The sequence below is a fragment of the Tripterygium wilfordii genome, chromosome 4 (genome assembly GCF_013401445.1).
Source record: "Tripterygium wilfordii isolate XIE 37 chromosome 4, ASM1340144v1, whole genome shotgun sequence".
Classification (NCBI taxonomy): Eukaryota; Viridiplantae; Streptophyta; class Magnoliopsida; order Celastrales; family Celastraceae; genus Tripterygium; species Tripterygium wilfordii.
The window spans coordinates 6837186-6859327 of record NC_052235.1 but is presented as its reverse complement, the minus strand read 5'-3'; the positions used below and the strand labels follow the sequence as shown (position 1 = coordinate 6859327).

General features: G+C 36.1%; 4 protein-coding genes and 1 pseudogene across 4 annotated transcripts; all 5 read left to right on the top strand.

Moving 5' to 3' along the window:
- The first annotated feature begins 7418 nt into the window (after positions 1–7418).
- LOC119997742 (transcription factor MYB54-like) lies at positions 7419–8981 on the top strand. The gene is made up of 2 exons (XM_038844927.1): positions 7419–7728; positions 7938–8981. The coding sequence occupies exons 1-2, from the start codon at positions 7560–7562 to the stop codon at positions 8705–8707; spliced, it is 939 nt and encodes a 312-aa protein (XP_038700855.1). The 5' UTR covers positions 7419–7559; the 3' UTR covers positions 8708–8981.
- Positions 8982–11086: 2105 nt separating this feature from the next.
- On the top strand, positions 11087–12808 carry LOC119996872 (annotated as a pseudogene).
- Positions 12809–13573: 765 nt separating this feature from the next.
- On the top strand, positions 13574–14150 carry LOC119997166 (basic blue protein-like). The gene is made up of 2 exons (XM_038844007.1): positions 13574–13832; positions 13929–14150. The coding sequence occupies exons 1-2, from the start codon at positions 13655–13657 to the stop codon at positions 14126–14128; spliced, it is 378 nt and encodes a 125-aa protein (XP_038699935.1). The 5' UTR covers positions 13574–13654; the 3' UTR covers positions 14129–14150.
- Positions 14151–15270: 1120 nt separating this feature from the next.
- On the top strand, positions 15271–16564 carry LOC119997164. The gene has a single exon (XM_038844005.1). The coding sequence runs from the start codon at positions 15354–15356 to the stop codon at positions 16347–16349; it is 996 nt and encodes a 331-aa protein (XP_038699933.1). The 5' UTR covers positions 15271–15353; the 3' UTR covers positions 16350–16564.
- A 1006-nt stretch (positions 16565–17570) lies between these two features.
- On the top strand, positions 17571–21672 carry LOC119997165 (ras-related protein RABC1). The gene is made up of 7 exons (XM_038844006.1): positions 17571–17812; positions 17915–18075; positions 18693–18761; positions 19635–19700; positions 20016–20137; positions 20460–20588; positions 21387–21672. Exons 2-7 carry the CDS (start codon positions 17940–17942, stop codon positions 21492–21494), a joined length of 630 nt encoding a protein of 209 aa, XP_038699934.1. The 5' UTR covers positions 17571–17812; positions 17915–17939; the 3' UTR covers positions 21495–21672.
- The last annotated feature ends 470 nt before the right edge of the window (positions 21673–22142 follow it).

Sequence of the window (22142 nt, the reverse complement as noted above, 5' to 3'; positions counted from 1 at the left end):
AGATCCATCGAAAGCACGCATATTGATACTTGAAATTCAAACATGCTAATGGTTCTTTGATCATACACCGTTCTTGAAATCAAGCTATCTCCCAAACGGAAATTCGGAGGAGAATCCCATGATCTACCTATATTATTAAAACAAACAACCAAAGAAAAACATTAAAAAAAAAAGTGTTGGGGAGAGGAGGAGTCGGTGAAAGAAAGCATATTACATGGTACTATAGTCTATTTTGAAAATTTTTAATCACAAAGATAAGTAACCATATTATTCTGTGTAGGCAAGACATAGAGAAGTTCAAAATAAATTAATTTTTGATAAATATATAGTCTAGCAAGATATCTAGAGTTCCAGTGCATTCTCCTAGATGCATGCACTATCTTCCAAGTGATTTTACCGAGCAATCAATGTAAGTGATAAAGGGTAATCCATGAAAAAAATTGAGATGGTCGATGATGAGTTTATCGGGCCCTTTGGGTTCTGTTGGGCCTTATTATATCATAAGCCCAAAAATCTAATATTAGGTGAAGAAGTACTTTAGGAGAGCCGAGGAAGCTAAGATGGGCGATTGATGAAAAACTGATTGAAAAAGGAAATAAAAGAAAATGAATACCATATCGATATATATATATATATATATATATATATATATAGACACACATTATATATTCAGATATGTTAGGGTGCCTATGTGATGATGTAAAATTGGACACTGGTTAAATATATAAGGGTGAATCATTCCAATTGAGAGATCTAAATTCGACTTTCCATGTCAATATTCTGCGATTTATCAGAATATTTGGAGACAAAGTTAACAATCTAATATTCAATTGTGCGTGCAGTTACCTCAATTAAGGAATATATAATATTTCAAAAAGAAAAGAAATATATAATATTCTATTTCCTACCAAATAATTAAATTAAATCACTCAAAAAAAATAAAGAGATAGCACCAATTTCAGATTGTTGTTGTGATTCATTTAAATAATTTATAAATAATAATCTTTAAAACTTAAACTAATTAACTAAGACTAATGTGATTGATCAATTAAATTGACTAGCATATGTTGCTCAACTGAAGGGAGGATCGTATAACAATACAATTAATTTTTCACCTACTTTTGATTTAGAAAGTCCAATGCCGCCATCCTAATTTTATGATGGCATATGACCTCGCAGTCATATATGTATGTATGTATGTATGTCAAGCTGATTTTATGTATGGCTTTTTTTTTTGATAAATCTGAAATTTATTAACAAAAAGAATGAGAAAAAGTGAATCTCAATTACAAAGCAAGGAAATTATTAGATATATTATCTTATAATCTGTATTTACTGTGTATACTTGCTATTAGTTTACCAGCTGTACACCAGCTGTCTTTGGTCTGTAGAAGTAAGATACTTTTTGCTATTAGTTTACCAGCTGTACACCAGCTGTCTTTGGTCTGTATAAGTAAGATACTTTCTGTATTGTTCAATTTCAACAAGTCAATATTATACTCAATCTTCATGGTATCAGAGGTTCATTAGGGTTCCTATAACTATGGCTTCCGCCGCCTCTCAGATCTCGTCTTCTTCAACGGGATCACCTTCTCTAACTACTACAGACATTGGAAGTCCCAATTTGACTCGATCTACTCCCCCTCCACCTTTCTCTACTACTCTCCCTCCACCTTTTTCTTCATCCTTCTCCTTGCCGTCGCTTACTCGATCTCCTCTTGGGTACTTATCTTCACCTCTCTCAGCCCCATCTCCTGGTTTTCCTTCTCTATTTCCCACCACTACTTCCGTACCTCCATTTGACACTACTTCATCCTATATTCCCTCTTCTACTTCTTCTCCTAATGTCACTCACATTGTCTCCACCAAATTAGAAACATCAGATGACTACTCACTATGGCGAACTCAAATTCGTGGACTACTTATTCAACACGATCTTCTGGGTTTCATTGAAGGGACCATTCCTTGTCCCTCAGCAACTTTAACTTCCTTTAACAACCAGGTTTTGCCAAACCCCTCTTATTCTGTATGGCAACGAATGGATCAGACTGTTCGCAATTGGATCCATGCTACACTCTCTCGATCTGTTCTTGCCGATGTTCATATGCTTTCCACCGCACGAGACTTATGGGTCATTCTTCACCGCCGCTATCGTGACATATCTATGGCTCGTAAATTGGAGCTTCGCCAAAAATTTCACACTTTTCGCAAAGACATCAAAACAGCCGATGTCTACTGCAGGGAACTCAAAATCCTTGCTGATCAACTACGTGACCTCGACATTTCTGTCACTGACACAGATATTATTGCTCAGGGTTTAGCTGGGCTGGATCTTGCCTACAAAGATTTTGTCACTATGATCTCTAATCTTGACAGTGATCTCTTGTATGAAGACTTTCGTCGTCGATTGATTGCTTATGAAGATCGTCGTGTACGCATGGAGGACATCACCTCATCAACTACTCCAGACCACAAAGCTCTTGCTGCCAACACCACCTCCTCGGATCCACCACAGTCCTACCGTGGTCGTGGAAATTATAGGCGTGGTGGTCGTGGCCGTCGTGGCCGCAGTTATGGCACCTCTTATTCTGGTCGTACATACTCTCCTGGTGGCCGAAATCACAACAATTTTAACTCTGGCCATGGATACTCAGGTTATGTTCCCCCTGCTCATTTTCAGAGACCTTCAGGTAACTCACCTTCTCCAACTGGTATTTTGGGATCTTCTCCTCGTGTTGATGTGTGTCAAATTTGTGAGATTCCTGGTCATAAAGCAATTCAGTGTCATCATCGTTATAACTCTGCCTATACATCTGCGGACCTCCCTCGTTCTTTTGCTGCTATGTCATTTGGTGATCCGTCTGAGTCTGTTTGGTATCCTGATTCTGGCGCTTCCACTCATATGACCCCCAATGAAGGTATTTTCACAAATTCCTTCCCTTACCATGGCTCACAAAAGGTTTTAGTTGGTAATGGACAATTGCTTGACATACATAAAATTGGCACAACCACACTTCACACACCTGTCAAACCATTACGTCTCACTAATGTTTATCATGTTCCTCATCTTTCTTATAATCTTCTCTCCATAAAACGCCTCTGTCAAGACAATAATTGTGTTGTCTATTTTGATGGTTCTCTTTTTTGTGTCAAGGACAAGATCACGGGGATTCCTCTCCTCAAGTGCACCAGTGACAGAGACCTTTACCCAATCAGCTCTCATTTTGTTCAACCTTATGCTTCTGCTCTAGCTGCCACTACTACTCTTGGTACTTCATGGCATCGTCGACTCGGCCATCCCAACTCTGCTGTTCTTGACATTATCCGGCAATCATGCTCTTATTTAGGCATTCCCAAATTTTTGACCCAATGTACTTCATGTTGTTTAGGGAAATCTAAACGTCTCCCTTTTCATTCAGTTGAACATTGTACTGTTGCCCCTCTAGAGCTTGTTCATTCAGATGTTTGGCAGTCCCCTGTTGCCTCATTTTTGGGATATCGATACTATGTAATTTTTGTGGATGATTTCTCTCGTTACTCTTGGCTTTATTTTATGAAATTCAAGTCTGAAGTTTTTCAATGCTTTCGTGCTTTTCAGCTGCTAGTTGAGAATCTGTTCAGTCGAAAAATTAAAATTTTTCAAAGTGATGGAGGCAAAGAATTTGACAATCATATGTTCCATAATCATTTTACCTCCTCTGGCATTCTTTTTAGAAAATCTTGTCCCCACACCCCTCAACAAAATGGGTTGGCTGAACGGAAACATCGCCATGTCATTGAAATGGCTCGAACATTGCTTATTGATTCAAACCTTCCTCATCAATTTTGGGCAGATGCTGTCTCTACTTCCATCTATCTCATAAATCGGCTTCCTACCCCCCTCCTACAAAATCTATCCCCATTTCACAAGCTCTTTAACACCCAACCAAATTATGCCTTCCTCAAACCCTTTGGTTGTGCATGTTTTCCCAATCTAAGTGCTACTACTTCCCACAAACTATCCCCAAGATCAATACCATGTATTTTCTTGGGATATGCAACCAACTATAAGGGTTATCGATGTTGGGATCCTCTCACTCGTAAAGTCCATATCAGTAGACATGTCATTTTTTATGAAAATGATTTTCCCTATTCTACCTTGGTCTCTTCTCCTTCCTCCAATATCACATCTGAACCACCATGTCTCACCTCAACCTATACCTTTTCCTTCCAGGATCCTCCTCCACAACACATCCCTTTCTCTCCTCCATCAGCCTTACCTCTATCTTCTACAAACTCATCTGTCCAGAACAAGACAATCCCTTCCTCATTGACACATACCACTTCTCCATCTTCTGAACCTCCTTTCCCCCTTCCCATCACCTCAGATTTTCCTACTTCCACATCCTCTGAACCTCAATCTTCACTGCCACCTACCATTTCTTCATCTTCTGGTTCTTCTCTCAATATTCCAGTCACTTCATTCAATTCCTCTCATTCTTCTGTTCATTCCATGATAACTCGTTCCAAGTCTGGTATCTCCAAACCCAAATTCATTCCCTCCCTTGCTGCTACAATTAACACTGTTGAGCCAACTTGTTATAGTCAAGCAATTAAAGATCCTAAGTGGCATCATGCTATGGTTGATGAATTTAATGCCTTACTAGCTAATGACACATGGTCTCTTGTTCCATTTGATGCTACTAAAAATCTTGTGGGCTGTAAGTGGATTTTCCGCATTAAATATAACTCTGATGGTTCCATTGAACGATACAAAGCTCGCTTGGTAGCTCAAGGTTTTCATCAACGTCCTGGCATCGATTTTCATGAAACGTTTAGTCCTGTTGTCAAACCCACTACCATTCGACTTGTTCTCTCTATTGCCTTATCGGCAGATCAAAATAAAATATCCTAAGACCGAGAGAATAAGACAGAACCGAAATCATAATCAGCTAGCAGACTACCACCTTAAGTTTTCAGGAACAAAAAAAGTAAACAAAACGAAAGGGTAGAAGATAGATATTGTCGACACTAATGGAGAAGATTGTGATAGTAGACAAATAAGATCTTAAGAGGTTTGATGATGACCCATTTGAGAGGAGAACCATATATATAAAGGTAGCTAAACTCTCATTATCTCACACCACTAATTAATAATGATAATTTGATTTTTATATTAAAATCATTGAAAAATTAACCAAACTAACTGTACATGATCCACATACCATATATATATATATAGACAATACAATATTTTATGTAGCATAAATTAGGGTTAGTTTCATTAAGGATTACATACAAGCAAAGTACTACAACAAACAAAAAAAATCTTATGGGTTACTTCACTTCACCACCACCATTTTTGTTGTGTTGGATCACACGTCATCTCCATCAATCTTAACTAGAACCTTGCAGAATTTAATATTCTTTGTACTAATTATGAGAAACTTTTTAACTTTTTTCCTTATAGGCTGCTTATATATATATATATATATATATATATATATATATATATATATATATATATATATGAGTATATGATAATCTATTAATCTAATTATATCGTTCCATGACCAAATAAGATAGAGAGAGAGAGAGACGAGTCAAAGAAGTTTGTTGAATTCGATAGTTAGGGTTTTTTCTAAAGAAGTTAAAAATAAAAAGGTAACAAGAAAGAGAAAGGGCTGCTTATTTGGGTTACTTGTTGAGAAGGTGAGGGAAAATTAATAAGGATATTTTGAAGAAAAATAGGTGCATGTTTGGCTGTGCAAGTAACTGAAATTATATATATATATATAGAGAGAGAGAGAGAGAGTTTGACAGCTATATTGAATCATTCTATTTGTGCTTCATGCTTACACACACGAAGAGAAGAAAAAAAAAAGAAAGAAAAAAGAATGGTTACTTCTAACGGTCTAGTACTCGTGGAAATATATATATATATATATATATATATATATATATTGATGGAGATCGAGGGAAGTTAGTATGTGCACTTCAAAACAGAAAACTATGTGTACATTGACATTTAATAATTAATAGATATAGAAGTTGCACGACATTCCACTTAAGGTGCAACATAAGCAGCCCTGTTGAAAGATTAATTACTTCTAATTAATGCCACCAACAATATTGACTAGCTACTAATCCATCCATTAGGGTTTTCGTTCAAGAAACATGCAAATATTTTATGGTGGACATTATCATATATATATATATATATATATAAAAAGTGAATAGTATTGCATTTAGCCATTTATTCCTTAAGTTTATAAAAATCAAGAGTGACAGTTTATCTTAATTAGGTCGCAATAACAAATTAACTAGATTAATTAGCTAATTTGATCGATGAACATGGCAGATGGGCAGTTAAATTATATGGTGGTCGAACACTAGCAATCATTTTCTTAACTACTCTTTGTTAATATTGAATGAAGTTAAAGCAATTATTAATATTGCTAATTTTAAGGCAACAAAAACATGTACTGATTTTGACATCTTAGCCTTGATGGATTCTCTTGTGGCCTTGTAATGTAATCAAACTAAGGGGATGTCACTACATTTTACCCTATGTCGATCTTACCCTTTAATTTTAAGATTCATGTGTATTTATATTACTCAGAGCGTGTGGAACGGGAGACTACACGTGTTTAAGGATATAGTCGAGTAAAGTCTCAGACTATATCCGAAAGGAAAAGAAAGAAAGAAGAAAATTCACAAACTCAAACTGCTTTCACAGTAATTATAAGTAGGCAAACTATAATACATTTGAACAATATCGTTAAATGTTCAAAGATGTTTTATATGCAACATGGTATTTATAAAAATGGATTGAGATTCCTTAACATTATATATATTATTATTATAGAAATCAATCATCACTTGTGCACATAAAATTAATCTTTCAACGTTTGCATTTGACTTGCCATCCGCATGTGCAAATTAGAATGAAAGAAAAGGGCAGACGGTTTACCCATACCTTTCTTGATGCTGTTCTTACACGGCATTCAGAAAATTAATAACAATCAATATATATAGACACACACACACACAAACATAGGCTAACTTCACAAATTAAGCTCCAACTGTTATGTCAAAGAAAAGAAAAAGCTCAACTGCCAAATACATAAATGGATACATACTTTTGCAGCAAAATTAGAAAATCTTTTTTTTCTTCCTTTTGTCATTTTTTTATTGCCGTGTGTGTTTTTTTTCGTAAACATGTTAAAACAAATTAAACCTAATACCGTAATACGGGTTCTCCGTGCAAAATGATTCATCCTTAACCAACTCCGCTATGCCTGTAGTGAACATTATTTGATTTGACTGTTTTATGTATGAGTATTACGTAGTTATACATGTACAAAAATATTAACAGAGGCTTGAATATATATATATTTATCGTGTAAAAGAAAGAAAAGTGACTTTCCATCCACAACCCTAGACCAACCCCCTTGCTTTCTTGTTTGCTCGTTTCTTCTTCTGGCTCCCTCTCTTATAAATCTTCTTCTACACTTTTTCTCTCTTTCTCTCTGCTGAACAGAGCTTCATGTTAAATAATTGCATCGTCAATTACGGCTATGGATGAATCTGGCCGAGCTTGTGTTGATGATCAATCCAAGTCATCTTCATCTTCATGTTCTCGAGGACACTGGAGACCCGCTGAGGACGACCAACTCATACAACTTGTTGAACAATATGGGCCACAAAATTGGAACTCGATCGCCGAGAAACTCCATGGAAGATCAGGTACCACATATATATATATACACACATGATTAATAAGTTAATCACCCCTCTATATATCTTTTTTTAATTATGATTTCCTTAAAATTACTTGATTATTTATGTAACTTTCTAGATTAATTAGAGGGTTTTTCGATGTTCAATCGTGGCATGTACTAATAGGGTCGATTGAGTTGTAATTTTTTTTTTTTTTAATTTTGAAATTTTTGTAGGGAAGAGTTGCAGATTGAGATGGTTTAATCAGCTGGACCCAAGAATTAAAAGGAAACCATTTAGTGAAGAAGAAGAAGAGAGGCTACTGGCGGCGCATCGAATCCATGGAAACAAATGGGCGTTAATAGCCAGACTATTCCCTGGTAGAACCGATAACGCTGTGAAGAATCATTGGCATGTTATTATGGCTAGGAAGCAAAGAGAGCAATCTAAGTTGTGTGGAAAAAGAACTCACCACGATGAGGTTCAAAACCATGGAATTAGTACTACTATTGATAGTACTCAACCAATGAAATTAAGTTGTCAAGATTTGTTCAATTATTCAAGATTTGGGCTTGAAAGTAGTAGTACTAGAGATAGGATTTTCACAGCTTCATCACCATCTAATTCCCCGGCGGCTTCATGGTCATTTGCTACCACATTAGACAATAGTTCATCTTCGATGTCAAGATTTGCAGATAGGTTTTCCATTAATTACATGAACTCTTCGGGTTATGGCAGCGCGTATTGGACTCCGAATAGTAGTGATTTTGGGATTTCAAATTGCAGGAGGATTAATGTTCCTGGTCCATTTGGGTACTTCAAGCTTGATGATCAAGAATTTGAAAATGGTGGTGGGATGATGAAGAAGAAAAGATTGATGACGAATAATTCGTCGACATTAGCGAATATGATGAAAGTGAGTAATCAGGAAAAGCAAGGAGAGGAGTCTACCAAACATGCTGATGTCCCATTCATAGATTTTCTTGGTGTGGGTATATCTTCTTGATCACTTAATCAAACACCTCTATATAGCTAGCTATGTATAATTTAATTTCTTATATAAGTATTGACATATAGTTTGTTTCTTCATTTTGAGTACTTGATTTTTCTTTTTTTTGTTTTTTCATCTTAGTTCATATATATATATATATATAGGCTTGCTTCTACATATATAGCCTCCTATAAGAGCGCGCACTTGCATTGGTATTTGTAAAATCACATATATTCTGGGTTTTAAGGTTCAAAACATGAAATGCTACTGTAAATGATTTGTTTGGTTATAAAGTAGCATATATATTACTTGAAATACTCTATCAAATGGAACCATAATTGATGAAAATGTTATCTCTCTCCCTCTCTGTGTTTGGGTATATCTTGTATGTATTATGTATCTTGTAAGGGTCTAATTAAGTGAAAGATATTTCCTTCCAGCCGTAGCCTCATGAATTAATCACAATAAAAGACGAATTTTGGGTTCTTAGTCTGGATTTTTGCATTGGCTAGATCATGTATAGATGGATGCATGCATGCAAGCTAGTAGTTTTTGAACTCAATTTTCATGGGATTTCATTTGCATGCACTTGTAAATGTTAGGGCATAGGACACCATGTAAGTTTCCTAGTTATCAAGGACCAAATTTTGTCTCCTTGTTATAATTTAGCAATGAAGAGAAAATATTAGGCTATATACTTTGCGTGAGTGTTCAAACATGCCCTAATCACAAGCTTTACTCGATCGGTAATTCCATTAATTAATTTACGTTGATTTTTGAAACCCTAGCTTCTCATATTGATATTTTCAAACATCACAAAATATTCATACGAATGGGAAAGCTCTAAAATAGAAAAATGCTTTTAGTTATATATGCATGCATTTTCTGTTTGGCTACGGTGGATTTGGTGAGGGATATATATATATATATATATTGAAACGGGGGAGAGGGGATTCAAATACTGTTCACCAGGGTGATACACATCATTCTTACCACATTAATTAATGGCTCGGGTGTGTGAGGGAGATATATTGTTATAGTTGTTCCATAGCAATTAAGTCCCTTCTATGACGTTGATATATATTTAAATTCATTAGCAAGAGTCTCATGGTGATTTATCAGTAATATATTGTAAAAGAAGTGAAACATGAAAGAAAGTGACTCTCATTTATTCTATAATAGAAACATTTGTCTTCTCCATCTTAGTTCTTCATCCTATTTGCCTGGAATAGTACATGAAATTTACATACGCCAAAATCTCATGATTTCTTTATCATAAAAATCTCTTACATATAGCAACAAATTCAATTCCTGTGATGATAGCGCAATCTATATGTCACAAGTTTAATTTTTATAAAGAAACTCTTTATATTTGTAATAGTGCCGACCTTATAGTTGGAGCCTTCTGCATGAAAGTTATTCATCTGTTTTTATATATATATAACAACACAGGTTAAAGTCTTCAACTTTTCGGTTTGATTCTTGATTTTAGCCCACCATAAGAGAAAATTCTGTACAAAAATAATTCAATTGGCTATTTTTGACTCTTTTCTTTTTTTTTTGAAAAAGGTCACAAATAGGAATGTATTCGTTTACTCCAAGTGTAAGAGAATTTGAGACCTTAAGACACTCGAGTCATCATAAAAATGGATTAACGATGAACTAAAAAAAGAAAAATACAAACAACAATCATTATCAGACACTCCCGAGTGACACCATATTACACCGAACAATTTCCAAACGACGTCGTACTCCACTGGGCTACACCGGGTTACATAGATTAAACAAAAAAAAAATCAAACAAACAATACCCTGGTTCGAGATCAATGATCTTGGCTTCTCCTTCAACAAAAGAGGTCAATCTCCCTCAGATATGGGAGTTTAATAACTATGAACCAAATATATGTCGTTGGAACACACCAGAAACGTCGATGATTGAAGATCTGCGATGTATGGAGAAGATCTAGAGTTGAAGAGAAGAAACCCTGAATCAAACCTTATTCAAACTCAAAACATGAAAAAGTGCATAAAGAAGGAGATCGAAAACAATAGTAGAGGAGGAGGAAGTGGAGAAAAAGATTTTCGCCTCCTCCTCCAAATAGATCTGGGGGAGTTGAGAGACGGGGTTTTTTTTTAAATTTTAAAATATCACTGAGAAATATTTTTTATTGAAATCGAACATTAAGCACAGTAGTAGTTGAGAAGTTGAAGGAGCAATTTTTTACCTTAAGATAATACTTTGTGCTATTTTATAGCGTGATTAAGAATAGGGGGTTCGTAATGGGCCTGTGACCATAGCCCATAAAAAACTTCCCATTTATCCTGGTCCATGGGCCCAGCAACATAAAAATGGTGTATCATTGCGACCCGCTCGTCTCCTGCAGTCAAATGTCGATGGATCGTCCCCACATCCAAAATGCCACAGCAGCAGAGACGTGGGGTGGCACCAGTCAACGTACGCCGGAGAAAATGTCGATGATAATGTCCACTACTGCTACTACACTTCACTGCAAACCTTACTCCACCATCCGCTCTAACACCGGCAAGACCATTTCAGCTTTCCCGACGGTGAGGATGCAGACGCGCATTCACCGTCTGATCTAAGATCAAGGGATAGTTCTGATACCGGGATGCTACGACGCTCTTTCTGCTGCCATAGTTCAGAAAACCGGCTTCAGCGCTCTGGCTTAATCTCCGGTTATGCCCTCTCCGCCTATCTCCTTGGCAAACCTGACTTCTGCTTGTTTACGTGCGTCTGCGTCCCTAACCATCTCCTTTTCCTACCTTTTTTTTTTGCCTGCTCTAATATTTGACATTGTTGCAAATTTTGGATTTCAAAATTTCTTTTGGATGCCTTTGGTGATCTAGGCAACCGAGAATGGCTGCAGCTGCGAAGACGGTGTGTGCAGCAGCGGCTCCACAGTTACCAATAATTGCTGATGCCGGTAGGCGTGCTACTTAATTTATGTTCTTTATTCTTCAATCTACTGAAAGATAGTGATTGTTAGTTGACATTGATGTATAATTTGGGAATTGCTAATAGAGCAAGATGAGTAAATATATGTGCCTAAGGACATTTTAGCTGTTAGACTCCAAATAGATGCACCTATGTTCTCCATCACCCAGTTGTTATATGCATCAGCTTCTGATTTGCATAACACTTCATCCTCAACCACACCTCCTCTGTAATTAATGTTGGAATGACTAAGCATACAGCAAAAGATTATGTTTTAGCTGAAGTGGAGTGGAATTAATGTTCTTTTTGAAGAGTATTTTCCCATAATGTCTACAATATAAGCCTTTGAGTTGAGGCACCACTCTAATTGCAAAAGTAATAATTTGAGCCAAAGAAGAATGAATAGAGGAATACCAATGAGTGACAGGTTTAAGAGAACTGAAGGCCCAAAACAACTCAGTACTTATAACATGGCCATACACTGCTCGGAAATGTAAGTACAGAAGCAAGAAGAAACATCGATGTGAAAAAAACGATGCATAAGATTCCATTAGCTCTTTTACAATTATCTTCATCTTCAACAACATTGTAGATAAAGTCTCGAATTGCTTACTTGGTGTTGCTGTCCTGTAAAGCATAGAGTTTTTCAATAAGGTAGAAGTTGTTCCCAAACGATTACTTGGCTTTTCGTCTTTTCAGATTCGCTTTTGGTAAAGGCGTAAATGTTTGCATGTGACATTTCATTATTGAGAATGATAAAGTCTTGTCTGAGCTTAAATTTCTGATGTTTTTAAATCACAGTTCAAAAGGTTGGAAATTTTTTGCTATTATGCCAAATGTGGCTGATGAACTAAGAGATGCTCCGAGGCATGTCATCTATTTTCGATCATAAATTTTCCCAACCATAAGATATCCGAGTGGCTTCTTTTGGATGTCTTTTGAAATATACAGACATATGCATGCCTATAGAGGTGATGCATCGACTCATGCATTACTTGATGTTCTAAAGACTTTGAAGGAGAATGGAACCACTAGATAGCCTCCACAAGTTGGCTCCCTCTGAGGAGTATAATCAACTGGTTGGCTTGGAGTCCTGGTTTGAGCTTGAAGCACAATACTCCAATTTGGAAAGTGTGAGTCCAAAATCATGATGCAAGGGGAATAGGTAATCCCAAGGCCCTTTTTTTTCCCTAGATAAGGAACATCCCCCTGGATCCTCTTTTTTTTTGTAATTTTTTTTTTCTGGTAGTATGTGTTTAACTTTATCATCAATAATAGACTTTTTGAATTATTCCCAAAATATTTGTTTTTCACTGAACCGTATGATGTTCCCATTTTACTGTAAGTTGTTAGCAGCTGCCACTAATATCTCCATACATTTTCCCAGACATCTTATTTTTATACTGTTATCTGTTCTCGCATTCTTCAAAACTCATAATGAATATTAACGTACATTGTAACTACTGAACAAACCATATTAGTGCTATATTGCTTTTGGTCCCGTTTAACAGTTACTCTATACCACTCACAATGGTCAAACTCGTGATAGGGTTAAAAATTCAAGGATCCGCCATGACCTTCTATGCAAAACGGATTTCTGCATCCAATCAGAGTACGGGTGTTCTAGACATGGAGACCTCGTGACACCACTGTCTAACATTTCTTGATTCAGAGCTTCGCATGTACTATGCCACCATTATATCATTCCTTAGTGGGGCGACTGCCTCTTTTCGAAAAGGTATGTAACAGTGCCCCATTTTATCAGTTGTGGGGGTTGTTGGCTTTCAACTTTTCTGAGTTTTTCTCGATATTGCCATTAAATTGTCAAATATCTCGGCTTTGGAGTTTGGCCCAGTCCCACATTTTCCAGACTTACATGTTCTGAATTCTATCACCAAAAAATCTTATATAATCTAGTTCTAGTTCTCTTGTTTTTCATTCACAGATAACTTTCTTGCTCGTAACAGTTCCAGCTTTACTTAGTTACTTGCTCGTATACTTACAGGATGTCTCAGGGAAGAGGCAGTGCATGTAGAATCCTGCTCATTGGAGCACTGATATGTGTAGTTCTCCATGCTGAGCTTGTCCAAGCTGCAACTTTTACGGTCGGAGATGCCCGTGGATGGACCTTTAACGTGAACAATTGGCCAAAAGGAAAGCGATTTCAAGCCGGTGATGTGCTCGGTGAGTTAATTTTTTAGGTATTTCCATACTGTTGTCAGTGCTGCTTAATCACATCATAATTACCATTGTTGTTTTTGTTGATAAAATGTGTTGCAGTGTTCAAGTATGACTCGACGATCCACAATGTGGTGGTTGTTGACAGAGATGGTTACAACAACTGCAGGACTCCCAGAGGAGCAAAAGTGTATAGATCAGGGAAGGATCAGATAAGGTTAGGGAAGGGACAGAACTTCTTCTTGTGTAATATTGCTGGGCATTGTGAATCTGGAATGAAGATTGCTATCAATGCAGTGTAGAATCTCCAAAGTGTTATCACCATGGCTGCTACTTAGTAGTGGTATCAATAATAATTGTACCACTAATCAGTCCATGACTGTTATCTTTTGTTTAAGAAGTCTCTGTTAGTTGTTGCGAGCCCAAATAAAAATTATGCGAGAACCACGAGTAGCTCAAATGATACTCGTGTGTGTGGTATCTCATAGAGGTTTCGAGTTCGAGCCTCCTCGATCCCCATCCCCATCCCCTGTAATAAAAAAATAAAAAATAAATAAAACTATGCGATTTAATATCTCTATATCTGTATGCTACTTTTGAAGCTTGTGGTTATGGATGTCTGAGGTGTATTGATGTGCACTACAAATAGAACCAGGACCACTTAATAAGGTTCCTTTTTTCTATATATATATATATACACACACACACACACTAAGGTTTATTGTGTGTATTTAAATTTATCCTACTTAAATATATAAATGCAGGGGTAAATTGGTAATTGGGTGTTCGGAGAATTCAGGAAGCGTGTTGACTGTTGACTTTAGTTTGATTTGACCGAGAGATAAGAATCATAAGTTTCTCCGTTGGCGTGAACGACCCGATTAAACGAGTCCAGTCCATGCCGTCCTCTTTGGTACAAATAATTTGCCCTAGACTTCCTAAAATACCCTCCAACATCCCCCAATAATTGTTTTTTAGGCCTTGTTTATTGTTTTCTTGTCCAAAAAATTCTCCAAGAAAGACCTTGTAAGGGAGTGTAAGAATTTATGTTAAGGTGTAGTTTGATTAGCGGAATCTAATTTTTCAAGAACAAGAAGAATTTTTCTTTTATCAATAATTCTTTTTTTTGATTAGTGGAATCCTTAAAATTTAAAATTTCAAAGAAAGTTGGATTCTTTCCAAATGAAAGAAGTATCCTATTGTTATAATCTTCAGTTATTTTTAATTAAATATTTATAATATTATTTTAAAAAATATATAATTTCGACAATATTACACAATAAATTAGACATGAACATGACGTTCTCGATCTTAATTATAAACAATTGAATATATTTTGGTTGACTTGACTAACAAGCTTATTTGAAAGTTAGTCGAGGGCAATTTGGTAATTGTGTTGGGAAGTTTACACCACACCTTCCTATTTTATTTCTAGACGACCCATCGCCATACCTACTCCACCTTCCTTCATTTTCTCCTTCAACCCTCTTAACTCTCAAAACAATCCATCCACCCCAAACCCAAATCATGGATCGTGAGCAAGAAGAGATGCAATTCCTCGGACTCTTTGGAATCTACAAAGAATCCTATAAGATCATCCTAACATGGAGGAAAATCTTCAGCCAAATCACCTTCTCATTAATCCTACCTCTATCATTCATCTTCCTAGCTCACATCCAAGTCTCCGACCTCCTCTTCTCCAAGATCATCAACAACCAAGTAGAACTCGACTACACACGCGATGGCACCGCCCGACACGATAAGCTCTCCAACATCATATCCACCGAATGGGCATATTTTTGGCTCTTCAAAGCAATCTACTTCACCTTCCTCCTCATCTTCTCCCTCCTATCAACCTCCGCGGTGGTTTACACCATCGCTTGTGTTTACACCGGTCGCGACGTCTCCTTCAAGAAGGTGATGAGTGTTGTCCCTAAGGTTTGGAAGAGACTCATAGTCACTTTCTTGTGTGCTTTTGTTCTAATCTTCGCTTACCATATAATAGCAGTATTTATCTTCATTGCATCAATGCTTATGGCACCAACTAGGGGTGCTAGATGGTTTGTGATTATTATTATATCTGGATTTTACATAGCGGGGCTTGTTTACTTAAGCATCATATGGCACTTGGCCAGCGTCGTATCGGTACTCGAAGAGGCTTATGGAATTCAAGCAATGATGAAGAGCAAAGCTTTGATCAAAGGGAAGATGTGGGTGGCTGCGATTGTGTTCTTCTTGCTGAGTTTGTCACTTGGAACTCTGCAGTTTGCTTATAGGGTGTTGGTTGTTTATGGTGGGGAGAAAATAGGCATTAGGGTATTTTATGGGATTATTTGCGTTTTGGTGCTTTTCAAGCTGATTTTGTTTGGATTGGTTATTCAGACTGTGATCTACTTCGTCTGCAAATCTTACCATCATGAAAATATCGACAAGTCTGCTTTGTCGGATCATCTGGAGGTTTACTTGGGAGAATATGTTCCTCTGAAGGCGAAAGACGTTCAATTAGAACATTTTGAGGCTTGATTCACAATGTTTGCTTGTAGAAAATTATTATGTAATTTTCGTTCATATTGACCTCTCAGGCCATCCATATTGATGCCCGGTCGTCTTTTACTTTGCTCTTATATATATCCCATGTTTATAAAAAAAAAAAAAACAAAAACAAATGGGAAACATATATGTTGTTTTTGGTTGTATGAATGATATGAAATTTGTAGTCTTTAAGCATTTAAGCTTCCATAATTTTCTTCAATTTGAATGATGTCAAGTAGTCCATCTTGATGGATTTGAATTTGGTAGAGGGAATATTAGGTTTGTGGGGGAGAATTATTTTTATAATGAGATAATTTTTAATATTTTCCAACTTATCCTTTTCAAACATTAAATAAATGTTGGGAGTATGCATTATGACAGGTCAAAGTTGACTAAGTCTTGGTTTGGTAAAACATTTGAAGTAGTATACTTTAGAACATTAAAAAATGCGATATCAAAATTAGTATTTGGGTCGCTTTCTCATTATTTTAACCTCAAACACCCAAAATATCCCACATTTCTCTTTCGCATGGCAAGAGGAATGAGGAAAAAAAAATGAACAAAAGGGCCCAATTCAACCAAGAATACTAAGCCCAAAATATAAGTTGGCAGGCCCAAAAGTGGCCCATTCGGAACAACACCTGCCCAATGTAATTGTGCGAAGTCTAATAAATGTAAAAGTGAATAAATTAAAAATAAAACATGAATATACAAGAGCAACAATAGTAGGGATCCTAATAATAATCATCCCAAAAATATTTCAGTAATATGTGACATGCATTTATTGGGTATAGTGACATCATAACAAGGGGTCGATTAAAAATCACATCCAATGAATATATGTCATACACTGTTAGGATGCTTATGGGATAATTATCATTTTTATTATTTTTGATACGAGATTGTTTATATATATCAAACTCAAATTAATAAATAAAATATAATATATATATATGTATAAATTGTATAATAACGTATGGTATGTTGACCTTCAACAAGCCAGTCCTCGTTATTTTCTCGTAAAATATCTTAACTCATCTCTAACTCGTTAACTAAACGAAATGAAGACAGGAAGACGGATAACGTAAGTCTTTGAGTTGAGACGGGTTATGCCGGTACCCATTGAGTACGAGAATTTTTGACATATCTGCTTATACGTACCGTCAAATAAATATCAAACTCAACGGCTTTGAGCCAGGTAACAAAATTAAACAACTGAAATCGTTCGCACCGGATCTGAGGTTGCCACCCCGGGCAAGTAATCGGTGCGCCGACACAGATACAACGAATCACGAAAACCGTAGAGCTTTCGATTTCTCTCTTTTTTTTCTTTTCTTTTTTTTGATTCGCTTGCTTGCTTTCTGTGTAACCTCTCCTTTACACTTATTTTGTCTCCTTCGTTTCATTACATTTTCTTCTTCTCGTCAGTCTTTCATTACTCAGAAATTCATCAGGTATTTAGTGCTTTCTTTATCTCTCTATGTAGGTGTCGGTGATGTGAAACTGTAAACTGAAGCTATGTATGTGTGCGTTTAAATTATTTTTTTTTGATTTAGTGGGAGATTTTGGATTCGGAATTTGATGGACCCATCGTCAAGTCAACCAGAGTTCGACTACCTGTTCAAGTTGTTGTTGATTGGGGATTCTGGGGTGGGGAAGAGTACACTGCTGTTGAGTTTCACTTCCGATACATTCGAGGATCTTTCTCCCACCATTGGTAAGCTTGGCCTTTTTATATTCGATTAGGTATTTGGATGCTGTATTGCTTTGCTGCAGAGAACATCAATTCAGGAATTTTGTCTTATATTGATTTTGTGCTTTTTGATACCGGAGCTGTATGTTCTGGGCAAAGCCTTGATGTGATTTATAGTGTGTAAACTGACTGGACATAGTCCTTATAAATAGGTCTAGGACGATGTTTTCCCTCGAATCTATGTTCTGTTTTGTGAAGAAATCTTTACATTTTGAAATTTGATGTCTTGGATATTGATCTTTTTGTCTGTATCATGTCATTCATAATGCAATCATATGGTAAATATTTTTTGTGTCTTGCAACTTGCAATGTCTCCTTAAATGGGATGCCAGAATGGTGTCCTGTTTGACAAGAAAATGATTCAGCAAACATAATTTTCTTTCCTAGCCGAATTAAAGTTGTTGGAGTCTGCAGTGGAGATTGGTACAAAATAGTTGTTAATATCAGATTGCTAGATGCATGTAATTTTAGTGGACGGGGAAAGTTAGCTTTCATGTTTATCTTATTGTCTATACCCTGTTCTGATTCTTTCTTTTTCACACTGTCATGTTTTGAATTTTGTATTTCTCTGCCTCATGTAGGGGTAGACTTCAAGGTGAAACATGTAAGAATCGGTGGGAAAAAGTTGAAGCTTGCTGTATGGGACACAGGTACTTGTCTGTGTTTTTGATAGTTTTTTCAGAGTATTTATGTCACACGTTGATTTCCTGGTGATTTTCTTTAGAAGATATTTTACGTTGGTTGTATGATTCCATTTTAAGTGTCATTTCTCAGCATTTATTGACTGATATTCCTTTTAGCGTAGCATATTAACTACACGAGGCTTTGATAAATGGAGTGGCGTATTAGGAAAATATCCATTGCAAGTTAGACTGTTAGTTATATAGATGTGTTCATTTTTGTGGCCTAGATTAGGCATAAAGTCAATGGAATTATTTAAAGTTCATATGCTTTAACGTAGACTAGCAATCTTATCTAAGATGTTGGATTTTCGGCCGGGATTTTTAAATCATAACCAAGATTTTTTCTTTGAGGTTTGAATTAAACTGCTTTTATGATTTGCACCATTGTGTAGTCTAACTGATATAAAAATGAATAATTAAATAATTTTCCAAATGTGGAAAGCCACCTGAGAGGATACGGATCTCCTTACTACTGAAAGTTCCTGATTCCCATGCATCAGGAAAGATTATGGACATTATATCATTTTGGCAATAAGAAATATTTCTTTATGCTAAGAATCTATATGATGATTTATGTATTTTGGCGATGTCCAATTGATTAAGGAGACAAACTTGAAATCTGTCGGGCTTACTTTACACCATGTTGCATGGTTCATTTATCTTCAATGAAAATATTGTTTGCCTATTAATGTCGATTACTGTCTTCCACTTCTGGTTGGCTGAAACATCCATTTCGCCATTGGTATTTGTTATCATGTTATCTTTGGATTTGGTTTGAACATAATGCGACCCACTGATGAGTAAAATTTTATCCTCTGTGTTTTTTTCCTCACCTGGTAGCTGGGCAAGAAAGATTTAGAACATTGACTAGCTCATATTACAGAGGAGCTCAAGGGATAATAATGGGTACGTAAATTGTTTTTTATTGTTGTTAACTTCATTTGTTTCCCATTTATGATATCTTTTATTTCTAACACAAGAAAAAATTTACTTTTCTACTTTGCTCAATGTATGGAAGTAGGGTCATATCTTTATTTTTTCTGTAGTTAACTAGCTATTTTGTTTGTGTGGGAGGTTATTCAAAAATTTTGTTTATGAAGTAGGAATCCTATTGCATAACTTTCCTAATGGTTTACTTCCAACAATGATCTACAAACTATCATTTCTCTCGAACTGAAAAGGTCTTGCATTGAAAGTTTTTGTTTTGTGGAATCGGTACAGTATATGATGTAACACGGCGAGACACCTTTACAAATCTAGCTGACATATGGGCTAAAGAGATCGACCTGTACTCAACAAATCAAGATTGCATCAAGATGCTTGTTGGTAACAAAGTTGATAAGGTATATATTTAAATATTTCTTTCTACATAAATATTTATCTTTGAAGTATTTCACTTATTATAGTCAGAATTAAAGGAAATTCTGAATGCGAGGTAATGTGGTGGTACCAATTTGTTGTTTTGGAGTTTGGTGTGTAACAATGAATATTACTCTGTGCTCATATTGCTCTAGCTCTTAGCCAGTTAGCCTACTCCTGTATGCTATGTTGACAATCTGTATTCATGAGAATGTTGGATGTGATTGTTAAGATCCTCAAATTCCATTTTCAAGCAGTTTTAGTTTTTTAATGGTATCATTGTCACCCAAGTGCTGTTGTCTGTAGGAAAGTGAAAGGACTGTGACCAAAAAAGAAGGAATTGACTTTGCTAGAGAATATGGTTGCCTTTTCCTTGAGTGCAGTGCGAAAACTCGGGTTAATGTTGAGCAATGCTTTGAGGAGCTTGTTTTAAAGGTACATGAAGTGTGATTATTCTTGCATGTATTTTTCCTTGTTCTCCGATCGTTGAGTAACGTGAACTTAAATATTTTTTCGGTCAAGTTTGAGAATGTTTTAGGCATTTAAATTGAATATGCGTGATTCTTAATCTCTGACATGGAGTACTAAATATCAATGGCTACATTTCTCGTTTTCCATTTTTAAAGATTTTTAATTATGAAATCATTATCGGTGAAATGGCATTGAACTAAATGTAGACTTCCATCCATTTGAGAAGCACTTCCATTTTCTGCAATGCTAGAAATTCCATGCAATTAACTGCGAGAACTGAACACCTACCATAGTGTTACACTGAACATCATATCACTGTTACAGTCTTTTCATGTAAAAATCTAAGGCAGTTTAGCATCCCAATGCTACAAGTTTTTAGTAGTTTAAGGCTCCATTTGATGAGCCGGATAAGTACGAGGATTGGACTATATTGGACTAAATACAGTTCTATATTTGTAATATAAAATTGACAAAATCTAAACTTGAGGTTCATCAGCTAATTATCTGTCTAGTGTCATATTATTTGTTACACATGTAACTGCTAGTATAGCTGGTAATTCTGTTTGTTGTTTGGTTATAGGAATGTAAAGAACCACTATGTTAATTGTTTTGTTAGATAGCTTGTTTTGAGTAGAAGATCACTCATTAATAGAAGATATCTATTTTCTGAAGCCTGGTATCTATTCTTGATCGTTTCATCGCCCTCAATGACACAAATGTGATTTAACCTTGACCAATGGTGGTGTGTTATCTTGATTGCAGATTTTAGATACGCCAAGCCTTTTGGCGGAGGGCTCATCTGGAATGAAGAAGAATATCTTTAAACAGCCACCTCAACATGATACCTCCAGTGGTTGTTGCTCATGGTGATTGTAGACTGCTGTTAACCGCGATGCAATGTTTTTCCAGTAGCTTTCTAAATCTTTCTTTCCTTTGAACTTTTTTTTCCCCTTCAATCAAATGTGGTTAGTATTTGGAAACTAAAATATGTGTACAAAATGCTCCTATCTGATGCTTGAAATTCATTGATATAACCGGCTTTTGGATATTGGTGTTGTAATGGGCCTACTTTGGCCACGTTATTTTGCCACCTTCAGGTCAACAATGTGTTCCCAGATTGCAACAAGGCTTTTTTGCATTGTTCCATGGGGAACGATATCTTAGCCAAAACCAGAAATGGTGTTAGGAATCAATGCTTTATGCAATTTAGCTGGCAATATGTGGGGCGGGTGACTACTGAATAATGTCCCCATATGAACATAATCATTCATGCTGAAAAGGGTCCTACCTTTTTCCTTTCATTGTATATAAAAAAAAAATTGGACTCTCAATTGATTTGTAAATATTTTTCGTTCTGGGCAAAGACTCGTCCTTCAGACTTAACATCCTCGTTTAAACATGAAAAATTGGTCTTACCTTTTATATTGTCACTTCTCCCTCATTCTCCTCGATGCGGGATCTTTATCTCACACCCCATACTAAACTAGCCTCACTTGATGATAAGTTCTAAAAATGGGC